Below are 12747 nucleotides of genomic sequence, written 5' to 3'. Positions count from 1 at the left end.
CCCGACATGGAGCTTGATCTCATGACTCTGAGATCACCACCTGAGCCGAAACCAAGATTCGGATGCTTAACCAACTGCACCCCCCAGGTGCCCCCAGAACAAGGCTTTTTTTAAACAATAAATTATAAAGTCAACTCTTAATTACAGATACATTTGGAAGTAAGTGGTGGCATGAATTATGCATTTTTTTCTTACGAATATATCTGATATTTTGGGAATTTTCAGCATTTTAGATAATGTAGCTATACTATAAAGAGTTGTTCTTAATTATTGAGTGGGATTTTATTTAATCTTTTATGCTGAATTTCTTTCTCTTTTATGCTGAATTTCTTTCTTTTAAGATGTCACCACCCCTATTAGAAGACAGGTTTCATCCTTGGCTGACAGGCTAAATTGGGCATCAGTAGCTTCCATTTCAAGACCAAAGAAGGTTGATATTGACTTGCCACACTCTCTATTCTATTGAGTACATGAACCTGTGTGAGTTTGTACCTATTTATGTGCAATAATGATACTTAATCATTTGAATGTTGTTTTACAATTCTGGAGAAGTATACATGTTTCATCTCATTTGAGACTTTATGTGGCAGGTTTTATTCCCATTTCAGATGTTATAACATCTAAGAGTAGTGAAGTGACTTGTCCAAGGGGTATAAATAATGACTGTTGAAGATTAAATTTCTTTCAGCACTTTAAATATGTTGGTCCATTCTCTTCTGGCCTCTCCTGCAACTCATGAGATGTTAGCACCTATTCTTACTCTTATTCTTTTGTGCATAATGTGTTGGGGTTTTTTTTTCCCCCCTCTAGCCACTTACAAGAGTTTTTCTTTATCTTTGGCTTTCAGCTTTGGACTGTGTGTCTGGATATGGTTCTCTTTATATTTATCCTCCTTGGTGTTTGTTGAGTTTCTCAGATAGCTAGGCAGGTGTTTTTCACCATAATTTGTTCAAAAATTTTTTCACTTTATTTTCACTCTTTTCCTTCCTGGACTCCAGTTACATGTATATTAGGCCATTTGATTTTGTCCCACATCCTTGAAACTATGTTATTTTTCTTTCCTTTTTCTCTATTTTTTCAGATCACATAGTCTCTATTGGTCTTTCAACTGCTTTTAAATCCACTGAGTGAATTTTTCAATTCACTACTTTTCAGTCCTAGAATTTGCATTTGATTTTCTTGTGTAGTTCCTGGTTCTCTGCTGAGATCCTCTATCTGTTCAGTTATTAAGACTATGTTTTTCTTTACTTCTTTGAAATATTTATAATATTTTTTTAGCTCCTGGGGCGCCTGGGTGGCTCAGTCGTTGGGCGTCTGCCTTCGGCTCAGGTCATGATCCCAGGGTCCTGGGATCGAGCCCCACATCGGGCTCCCTGTTCTGCAGGAAGCCTGCTTCTCCCTCTCCCACTCCCCCTGCTTGTGTTCCCTCTCTTGCTGTGTCTCTCTCTGTCAAATAAATAAATAAAATCTTTTAAAAATATATATATATTTTTAGATCCTTTAAATTCTTTCTCTGCTAAGTCCAATATCTGAACCATCTTGTGTCCAGTTCCTATTGCCAGCTTTTTTTTTTCCTGACTATAGATCACATTTTCTTGTGTCGTTGTATGAGTAGTGCTTTTTGATTGAACACCAGACGTTGTGGATAATACATTGTAGAAGCTCTAAGTTCTTTATTTTCCTCAGCAGAATATTGTTCTTATTTCAGTGGGCAATTACTGACAGATTACATTCAACTTGCATGGGCTTGGTTTTTTGCTTTCATAGCAAGGATCTGAAGGAAGCCCAAAGTGTTGCCCAAGCTCTTCTAATTTGTTAGAACTCAGCCTTCAAATTCTGTCTCCTTTGCAGATCTTGTCAGCTCTTGGTTTTAGGTTTTGTCAGGATGAGTCTACTACCAAGCCATAGTCTTTCTGTGGTGTCTTAGCTAGATACTAGGGGTGCTAATGAGGTGGTAAGGCAATCTCTGCACTCTGGCAAGGTCAAACTGTAGTGTTTCCGGAATGCCTCTTCCCAAAGCACCACTAGACCTCTAGTGTATTGGTTCTATTCTCAATCCCATGGTAAGCCTCAGGTGATCTCACCCTATGTATGTATAGCCTAGACCTCAGCTACAGTTTAGTGGGGAACCCTCACATGGACTTCTGGGGCCCAACTCTGCATTGCTCCTTCCTCTCCAATGCCCTACTCTGCAGATTTTAGTCACTTCAATATCCTTAACTTCTGATCTCTGTCTCTTTAATTCAGTGGGACTTTGGGACTGCTCAGACCAGCTCTCTGTGACATGGCCAGGAAATGGACTCCAGGTAGAAAACCAAGTGGCAGTATTGTACTTGCTGTTGTCCACTACCTGAAAATAGTTGCTTCATATATTTGTCCATTTTGATAGTAGTTTATGGCAGAAGTTCTAGTCCGGTACCCATCACTCCATCATGGCTGGAACTCAGACATGGAATGTAAATAGACTTTTGACTTCAATTCTACTGTTCTGTATGCCACAGTACAGCTGGCCCTTCTTTTTTTTTTTTTTTTAAGATTTTATTTATTTATTTGAGAGAGAGAGAAGGAGAGAGAGAGCACATGAGAGAGGGGAGGGTCAGAGGGAGAAGCGGACTCCCCGCCAAGCAGGGAGCCCGATGCGGGACTCAATCCCGGGACTCCAGGATCATGACCTGAGCCGAAGGCAGTCGCTTAACCAACTGAGCCACCCAGGCGCCCAACAGCTGGCCCTTCTAAACCATGTGTGTTATGAGTGAATACTTGTGTCCTCAGAAGTCTGTGAGTGTTTATATTTTAGTTTAACTTATAAACTGGAAGAAAACCTTACTGATACAGAGCACAAGCAAACATCTATGAACTGTGATGACTTTTAGGTTGTTTTTATCCTTTCAGATACATCTTGGGTTGCACTAATGGATAAATTAGTCTGTTTAAAAACAGGCTAACAAGGAATGTAATAAAACTATTATGTAAGCAAACACTTGGAAGAGTGCTTTCCTGCTGGTTCAATTTAATACTTTTTGTTTCCTATAAACTTATAGATATTTTATGTCAGAAAGGAACTTAGTTTTGTCTTATTCACATTGTGAACAGAGAGTAAGATGGACTAAATCATGTTAACTCTACTTCTGTCTTGGTATCTAGTGGCTTTTCCTTTGGCACCCTCCTCACAAATCAAGGCTTCTTGTTTAGGTTGCCAAGTCTATTAGCTATTACCAGAGATAAGAAGGAGGAGTCTAAGAAATAGAAAAATTTTAGACAGTAACAGGAGCTATGGAAATATCTGAAAAAGAAGAGGAAGAGATTAAAAAAGAGATTTTCAACTTAAAAGCAGTATAGTGTATTAAATGAGTCTTTTGAGCAAAGTTATCTAACAAAAGTAACAGTGCACAGAGTATGAGGTATGAGCAGGATCAAAAAATAGTTTTCACTTCGAAAAACATCAAAAAAATAGGCAAAGAATCTGAATAATTTACAGAAAAAAGAAAAGCACTAAGCATATGAAGAGACATTCAGTTCCACTTATAATTTAAAGAAACTCAAATCCAAACTGCGTGCTACACAGAGGCTTGACAAAAGTGAGGCTGTACGAGAAAGCCCCAGAGCGACCAGGGGGTAGAGAAATCCTTGTCTGACACTGTGGTGGGGCCGTAAACTGGCACAGCTGTTTTATGGGAAGGTTGTCAAAATCAAAGATTAAAATGCCTGTACGCTGTTATTTGGTACTTCTCCATTTAGGAATTTATCCTAAAGCAGTATCTCCACAAGTGTGCACATACACACACACAAAGTATTCATTAAAGCACTGTGTGTAGTAGCAAAACCTGGAAACAATTGACTTGTCTAAGAAAATATGGAGTTGTTTAAATAAATTAAGATATAGTCACACAGTGAAATACTGAACAGTCATTAAAAAGGATGAAGAAAGTGTCTATATGTACTTTCTCTCTAGAGAGAGAATCCAAGATGTATTTTTTTAAACGATTTTATTTTATTTTAAAATTTTTTATTTATTTGACAGAGAGAGACACAGCGAGAGAGGGAACACAAGCAGGGGGGTGGGAGAGGGAGAAGCAGGCCTCCCGCGGAGCAGGGAGCCCGACGCGGGGCTCGATCCCAGGACCGTGGGACCGTGACCTGAGCCGAAGGCAGACGCTCAATGACTCAAGCCACCCAGGCGCCCCAAGATTTTACTTTTTAAAGTAATCTCTATACCCAGTGTGGGGCTCAAACCCACAACCCCAAAATCAAGAGTTGCACACTCTACCAACTAAAACAGCCAGGTACCCCTGTATTTTTATGTGAAAAAAATGCGAGGAGCTAAGCAGTATGTTTATTTTTTTTATTTATTATTTTTTTATTTTTTTTTTTAAGATTTTATTTATTTATTTGAGAGAGTGAGAGAGAGAAAGAGCACAAGAGGGGGGAGCAGGAGAGGGAGAAGCAGACTCCCCGCCGAGCAGGGAGCCCGATGCAGGACTCGATCCCGGGACTCCAGGATCATGACCTGAGCCGAAGGCAGTTGCTTAACCAACTGAGCCACCCAGGCGCCCTAAGCAGTATGTTTAATCTGCTTTCTTTTATGTCAATGTTTAGTGTGTAAGTGGATGTACTGGTATTCTGATAGAAAATTTTTCTGGAAAGATACTAAAAAAATATTAACAATGGTTACTTCAAGGAGAGGAACTTGAGGGGCAGGGGGACAGTTTTCATTTTACATTTTTATTTACTATTTGAATTTTTCTAACAGTGTTCATCTACTACCTTTTAACTTCAAGTGTGGTTATTTGAGAGTAGGATTATGAGCCATTTAAATTTTATTCCTTACACTTTTATGTGCTTAAAAAAAACACACAAGCATGTGCATACACACATAAACACACAGGATAAAAGAAAAAAATCTGCGTATTTGCTTTATGGTGAATTTTAAGTTATTGGAATATATTAAAATTCTTTAAGTTCTGCTTAAAAGGAATTGCAATTTTCATAAAATCAGTTCTACTCTGGGATGATTTCTTTTTGCAGACCTTTTATGTATCCATAGTTGATTTATGTGAAAATGGCGGGAAACGTCCTTTCACGAATAGCAGTGCTAGCTTCAGCAAAGAACAAGCAGACACCATTCGCAGAATTCGAAACAGTAAAGACAGTTGGGACATGTTGGGAGTCAAACCTGGGGCCTCAAGGTAAGCAGTGCTCTAGGATATTAGTCCTGAGTTCTAGCCTGGAGAAAAACTCAGCTGTCAATATCGTAGGTCTGATATATCTTCTTGTAATTGGCTGGAAATATGAAGATGTGTGGAAATGCATTAGCTTATGTAATAACTCTTCTTCAGTGAATTGACTGAATGCCAGAGAAACAAAGTAGAGGGTACAGTGGCCTGGTGAAGGAAATGTAGTGTATGTGCATGAATACTTTCTGGAATGGTGTGCTCTGCTTTTGTCTGTGTTGAATAGGAGCCTTGAAGCAGATGTAACCTTAAAAAAATACCTTACAAAAGAGAATTCTTAAATCATAGAATTTTAGAAGAGGAAAAGAATGTTAGCAACTTATCCAGACATTTCGTTTTTTAGGTGAGAAAACTGGAATTCAGCAAGACTAAACACATGTTCAAGGACCCTAGGAGTTAGTGGTAGAATTGGTTCTTGACCTTGAACACTGTGTGTCTGCCTGGCTCTGTCTCTTTCTGTGGCCCTCAGAATCCTGCTAGGTCCTCGTCTGTGTATGAACTTAACGTTAAATGGTTTTATTTTTAGCCAAAAGAAATATTTGGGAGGAAGAGAAATACAATTGCTATTCTTTGTTGCTTGTGCAAGAATAAATCCTTGTTCGGTATGGTTATATAACTTTTAACGGTAGAACACTTCTGTTACTGTACATATTATGATTTTTATTGTAATTATAAGCATTCCCAGATCTTTTTATTTTGCACCATAACTTTCCTCCCCATTCTTCTTCTTTCTACTTTGTCACCTTGATTCCCACAAAAAAACAGTACGTATTGAAATGCCTTGTTGGTACCAATGGCATTAAGTTTCTCTTTTCCATTTTGGTCTCATAGCCTATCTTCAAGCCCAGAAGGCGAGAGGGCAGGGGAAGAGGAAGACAGTTATTGGTCACCTCGACTTGCCAGGCCTTACAAAATAGGCTTTAAACACATGAACAGTTCGGATGATCTTGTGTATATAGCACAGTTAATTGGTCTCTTTTAAATGTCCTTTTGGATTTCCATAGTCTCATTCTAATGTCTTCTGTTTCACCTCCAAGGGAGATTGGCTCTAAAAGGAAGAAACTTTACTTATTAGTTAACTTAGAACATTGTTTATTAAGGAAAATTCCTTATTTATTTACTATGTTAATTGGAATCTATCAAAATGTATGGGACCTCCATAAGTTCTCTATCACTGACCAGTATAAACATGTGCTTCTCTTACCTGTTTTTCTGGGTCTAATTTCGTATGGCAGTGAGCACATTTGAGCAGAACCTAAAAACAGTGTTTTAAAGTTATAAAGAGTTTTAATGTTTGTTCAGTGCCATGTTTACTGTTCCTGAACGTTAAGAAAATCTTCATCTTCAGCAGAATTAATATATTTGTTACTTTGTTAAATGTATTTGTTAATACATTTGTTATTTTGGAGAAGAATTCTGGCAATTTGAATTTCTTCAGAGAGGGAGAATATGATTCTTGTTAGTTAATATCAAAATTATCTATGTAAAAAAGGCCAATGCATGTTTCAGAACAAGCGAATTCAGGATTTGTTTAAGAGCAGAAAGCAGAAAAAGCCTTCCCCAAACCTAGAGGACTATGAACATGGCCCTATGACCTCAGTCTTTCCAAGTGGACACCCAAGACGTTCCATCACATGCAAGACAATCAAAGATTATCTCTCTAATTCAGAGAGCCAAATAGAAATCCTTCTGATAAAACATAAAGGAGAAAAGCTAGGGCATTTGGGAAAGCACCATATCCAGGCTTATAGGATAACTGGAGCCCTAAATTACAAAAAGAAGGTAGGAAATCAAACTATCTGGTAAGGACAGAGCTAAATCTGACCAGAGGAGGAGCTGGGTACTTAGAAGCTTCTGGAGGCCTGACACCAGAGGATGATGAAGAGCAGGGAGAGGGGCAGGTGGTCTCCAGGCTCCTCCCCAGCCAGTCCCTGCTTGTGAAGAGCTCAGAAGCCTAAAGACCCCTCCTGGAGCTCTCCTTTTCTTTGGGAAACACTCACTGCATTGCCCCTTTCCTCTCTGGGTATTGTTCTCTTCTCTTTTGTTTCTTCTTCGGTCTCAGGAGCTCGCTGGAGCTCTCAGGTACCCCCATCTGCAGCATCCCTTACTAGATCAATGGTGTCACCATCTTCCCTGAGCCTCAGTGTCCCCCTGACCCTGGAACTCATTTCAGTCCCTTTTCTTCCATCTCCTCTATCTGTATATCCAGCTCATCACCTGCTTCTGCCGATTCTTTCTGTGTGTTACCTCTTAGCCACTCTTGATCCAGACTCTTGTACTCATGCTTGGCTTCTTGTAACAACCTCCTACCCATCTCCTAACTTCAAGAAACAGCTTTCTCAGCACCTTTTTTTGGTCATGAAACACCTACTGATATCATTGTTTATCAAATCTACTTTGTTGTTGTTGTTTTGATTTCAAGGCCCTTCTCTTACTGACCCCTGCTTCCTGGCCAACTTTGTTTTTCTTTTTTTTTTAAGATTTTACTTACTTATTTGACAGAGAGAGAAACAGCGAGAGAGGGAACACAAGCAGGGGGGAGTAGGAGAGGGAGAAGCAGGCTTCCCGCCAAGCAGGGAGCCCAATGCGGGGCTCAATCCCAGGACCCTGGGATCATGACCTGAGCCGAAGGCAGATGCTTAATGACAGAGCCACCCAGGTGCCCCCCAAATTTGTTTTTGTTACCCCCCAGCAGTGTCCTCGTGGAACTTCATGCCGTGGCCATGCTGTTCCTAGTTCTTAGTCTCTGCCGGCTCTCTCCCAGTTGCACTGTTTCCCCACTTCCTTCAGAACCCCACCCCAGAGGCCTTCCCCGATCACCCCATGCCCTCATTGCTTCAATCAGCAAAGATTTGCTGGATGCCTGTTCTGTGCCAAGGACCTTTCCATGAATCATTCTTTTACCAGGCATTTTCTTGGTGTGTCGATACTCCACATTGTATTTCTTTTTCTACTTGTCGGTAACGTATTATTTATTTGTTTATTGTTTGTCTCCGAGTCCTTTAGTCCCACTTTTGAGAAAAGGTAGTGATGATTTGGGAGATGCTCACTGCAAGAGATGTGATGTAAGTCCAGACAGCCAAACTGCCGTGGGTGGGGGCTGACCCTGTCACTGACCTAGAGCTTGGCTTCTTTCTCATAGGGATGAAGTCAACAAAGCCTATCGGAAACTCGCCGTACTGCTTCACCCCGACAAGTGCGTGGCGCCTGGTAGTGAAGATGCCTTCAAAGCGGTTGTGAATGCCCGGACAGCCCTCCTGAAAAACATCAAGTAGGAAGTCAGAGAAAAGGACAAGTGCGGGCCTCAAGTACAAACTGTCCCTAGAAGTGAAATAACCAACATGAATTTTTTTTCTCCACAAAAATCTTACTGCTTTTTTCTCTTGTTGTTATTTGTAAATTAGAAATTCAGGTGCCTGTGACCATTTCACAGACATTTTACAGAGCGGTGAAGAGAACCAAGCGCCACTTGTACGTATAGTTCATTTCCTATTTCCAAATAACCTGAATTTTGTTCCTCCTTCGTTTGTGAGCTTGGTGATGGTAGCATCCCTCACGCACTTGACTCAGGACAGTCCAGGAGGTTTCTGGAGGGAGGAAGGGGCACAGGAGAACCCTTTCGCTTTTTCTTTTCCTTTTTTAAAGTTCACTGGAGAAGGAGACAGCAGAAATAGAAGGAAACAATATCAAAACCCTGAAAGTTTGGTGGGACCTCACAAGCAAGTTGCTCCTTTTACAAGTTCCTTAGGTAGTATTTGAACCATCGATCAATCTATAATTAATGAACTCTTGAGAGAGAGCCCTTTGGAAGTTTGTGAATCGAGGTGAAACAGTTCCAAATTGAGCAGCTCTTTGAGGACATGTACTCTGTCCCCTTCTCCAGCCACCAGGGGGAGAGACAAGTTAGTCCTAGGAGAGGGGAGGCAGTGGCAGCCACGAGTTCTGGGAACACTGGCTGCTGCTGGTCTTGCCCCTGGATCTGAGGCCTCTCTTTAGCCATGGAACGGGGCTGGCGGCAGTAGGGAGCATCATGCGCCCGGGAAGCAGGCGTCAGACCCCACAACAGACGTGCTTGCAGCTCACGCGAGAGCTTGTGTACACATCTCCGAGGGCAAGGCCTGAGGGCACAGCCAGCCTGGCGTGGACTGGTCTGATGCCCCAGGAGAGCCTGTGGGTGAGGCTTCTGCCTTTTCTTGTCTCTGCGTCGTTTGCCACTGAAAGGTAGGAAAGCCTGCGGCACTCCTCCATAAGCCAGGCCTCTTCACTTCTCTACACAAGTTCCTTCTTTTTCTTCTTCTCTTTCTCTCTTATTTTTTTTAAATATACCACATCTGTCATTCTTCTCTTCTTGAATCCCTGGCTTTTGGCCACTGCCTCTTCTATCCTCCCTTACGAGCCTTGACCTTACAGTCCTCCCTTATAAGCCCTGGTTGACCAGAGACAGGTATGGATCCTTTGGGTGTTGGTGGAGGGAGAGATCTTAAGGCCTGTGTGGGAAGAATCTCTAATTTTTGCTTGGGCTCCATATTTCTAAATAGTAATATTTTTAAACTATAGATTATGAAAGCTAATTTCACATAGAGAAATGCTTTCTTTTGCCATAGTTTCCTCCTCAATATCCAAGGAATGGATGAAGATCAAGTATATTAGGACTGGCCATTCTTCCAGAGCTTTCAGAACTGGTCCCACTGTTTGACCCATTATATCATCAATCTCAGTACATTACTCATACTTTTAGCTGCGACCACCCTGCACTGATTGGGCTTTAAGGTACATAGAATGTGAATTTTAAACAGCTATCCCATATTGATCACCAAATAGCATTCACCTTCTACCCAAGAAGAAAAGCCACTTTGGTTTAATTCCAGCCCTCTGCAGTCTTCTGGATTCTTCTCCTCTCCAAAGCAGCTTCCCTTTGTGTGGCTGCACTTGGGCTGCATTGAGCTTGTTGTCAGGAAACCAGAGCCTTGTTTTCTTATATGACTTTTCATCTTGGTGATTCTGAAAATGCTTCTTTTTTACGAATTGAGTCTAATTGAGTCTAATACATGATTTCCTGGGGATTTTCCTCTGGACTTTTAATTTTAAATAGCTTCTGGGACTGCAAAAGTCCAACCAGTTCCCGTTCTTCTGAATTTAAATTTTGCTTAAGGCCTTCATCATGCCTAAAGTAATTAAATGTAGGTCTACGCTTACAACAGAACTAGACTCAAATAAACGAGGGATTGTGCATGGTAGTTCAGCCCAAATTGACATGACAGCTCACTGAGTATGTGGCCCTGTATGAAGCCTGTGAGTTTTCATCACTGTTACTAAAGGCCAGATTGGTCACCTCATTCAACTACATTGTGCAGATGAGCAGTTACAACAGAGTTCTTTAGTGCTTCCTTTCCTATATAGCGAGTGACTTGCTGAAATTTAGCCTGATTTTGGTTCTTAGGTCTTGGAACTCAGTTCCCAACACCTTCATTATTAATGTTAAGGATGGCCATGAACTACTTCATTTATGTAAAAGAAAGAAAAGAAGAAAGTTAAGCTTCAGGGTCCTAGAATTTGTCCGAGTGCCATAATCCTTGAGTAGAATATTAAGGGATAATAAAGCACGAGTTGCAATGCAAAGTTTTTTGGTACTAACTTCATACAAAACTTTGTAGACCTCTGTGCACTAAATTTATATTCTCAGTGCAAATATGTACTTTGTAGTTCAACTTTATGAAATTCCTTCAGCCAGTTAGGATTTTAAAATACATTGCCGAGAGTAACAACTGGCAGCATCATTCCACTGGCTAAAAAAAATTTGATGGAGAATCTTGCTTTTCAGAAAAAAATAAAAAGTTTGAACAGTTCTTATAAAAGCCATTACTTCCATGTCTGAGTCATCAAGAATGAACAGTTTTAAAGCTTGTTAGAAATCCCTTGAGACATTTCTAACTAATTGCCCATCCTACCTAAACACTTTAAAATACACCATCCTTTTTTCCCTCTGTTCCCCTTTGGGGCTTCTTTGGAGTTGATGTTCTCAGCTGTCAACAGTTCCACTTCAGCCTTGCCATTTCGAGTCTTCCCATACATGTGTCCTCGGCTCTCTTGGCCTGTTTATGTCAAAGTCCAGGCCTCGGGTGCTGTGCTGCCCCCCGGGGGAAACTGCTGGAACCCGCCGGTGGCACACTGTTCTCTAGGCTTACATTTACCTCAGGAAACTTACTCCAGTGTGTTCTCATGCACTAAAGTTTCAACTGGTAATTCTTCATACCCACAAACCAGTATCTAATTCACTGCTGGTTAAAAGAGCCATAGATAAGGCAGCTAGATTTCTGAAAGAAAGCCAGAGTAAGTAAGCAGCCCCTGTCAGCCCTGAATCAGCACCACAGTTCCTCCTAGAACAGAGACAGAACCTCGAGGGGGAGGGAGGTAGTTCAGGCCCAAGTTAGAAAGGGTGGAGCTGCGTGCCGACTACCTCTGACAGTGACAGTGACAGAGACCTTCTCAAAGGTACTTTCAGTGGGTGCTGGAATGTCACTCCCTTCCCCACCGCACTCCATCCAGCTCACTCTGAGTCTGCCAGCGTTTCTGCAAAACTTTCGAAAATGAGTTTAGCTGCGCAAGAGAGCTATCCACCTTCCATTGCAAGGTTTGCAAAGTGAACGAACGTTCACACTTCTCATATTTGGTATTAGCACAATTGTAAGACAGTCGGTAATGTTTGTACGTTGGTTTTTCCGTTTAACGTTTCTAGAGAAGACAAAAGCTTAAATTTGTGACGTGGGGAAGTTAGATTGTGTCTAACAAGCAGTGCAATATTAGGCCATGCCAAAAAGGCCCTGGTGTGAAGTGACTTGTTTGCAGGTTGGACGGTTTGGGTTAGTGTCCTGCATCGATTTCCCGTGGGGTGTTCGTCCCCTTTGACTGTGAATGCAGAGTCTCAAAAGAAACCCTTAGCTCTTACGAGGTAATTTACATATTTACGTTCTTTTGAAATAACTGAAAATGTTAAATCTAACAGTTGTTTATGTCTTGTATAGAGAGTGTCATATGTATTTAAGTTGTGTATTTTTATAAAATAAAGCCAAAACTCAAACACCGGTCTGTGGGCTGCACTTTTTTGTTGAGACGCTGGTCTTTAATGTAAAACGTACTAATCTAGAAGGAGCCCAGTCCCTTACCAACTGAGACCTTACAGAGGACCTCTTGCTTGCGTTTCCAGTTGGGAAACGGAGGAAATTTTATTCATCAGTCCATCAGATAATTCTAACCTTATTAAGTCTTGGTGCAAGTGTTTTGATCTTTTTTTTTTTAAAAGATTTTATTTATTTATTCATGAGAGACAGAGAGAGAGAGAGAGAGGCAGAGGGAGAAGCAGGCTCCGAAGGAGCAGAGAGCCCGATGTGGGACTCGATCCCAGGACCCTGGGATCATGACCTGAGCCGAAGGCAGATGTTTAACCATCTGAGCCACCCAGGCGCCCAGTGTTTTGATCTCTTAAAGATACTAATATGATGTTTGCTTTTTTAATTCA

At 41.2% G+C, this 12747-nt stretch overlaps 1 protein-coding gene across 3 annotated transcripts in view; it reads left to right on the top strand.

The window, feature by feature from the left end:
• The window catches only part of DNAJC27 (DnaJ heat shock protein family (Hsp40) member C27), a 29609-nt gene extending 18565 nt beyond the window's left edge, over positions 1–11044 (top strand). The window contains exons 6-7 of one of the 3 annotated variants that reach the window (XM_035000700.1): positions 5026–5186; positions 8374–11044. In XM_035000700.1, coding sequence (XP_034856591.1) covers positions 5026–5186; positions 8374–8506 — 294 coding nt within the window. In that variant the 3' untranslated portion in view covers positions 8507–11044. Of the gene's footprint in view, positions 1–341; positions 1290–5025; positions 5187–8373 lie in introns of those variants that run through there. The other 2 variants (XM_035000702.1, XM_035000701.1) reach the window with 2 other exon arrangements.
• The last annotated feature ends 1703 nt before the right edge of the window (positions 11045–12747 follow it).

The sequence above is a fragment of the Mirounga leonina genome, unplaced genomic scaffold (assembly GCF_011800145.1).
Source record: "Mirounga leonina isolate KUSES-001 unplaced genomic scaffold, KU_Mleo_1.0 Mir_125, whole genome shotgun sequence".
Lineage (NCBI taxonomy): Eukaryota > Metazoa > Chordata > Mammalia > Carnivora > Phocidae > Mirounga > Mirounga leonina.
Note: the sequence above shows the minus strand (reverse complement) of the source record. Positions and strands in the feature narration are given on the sequence as shown.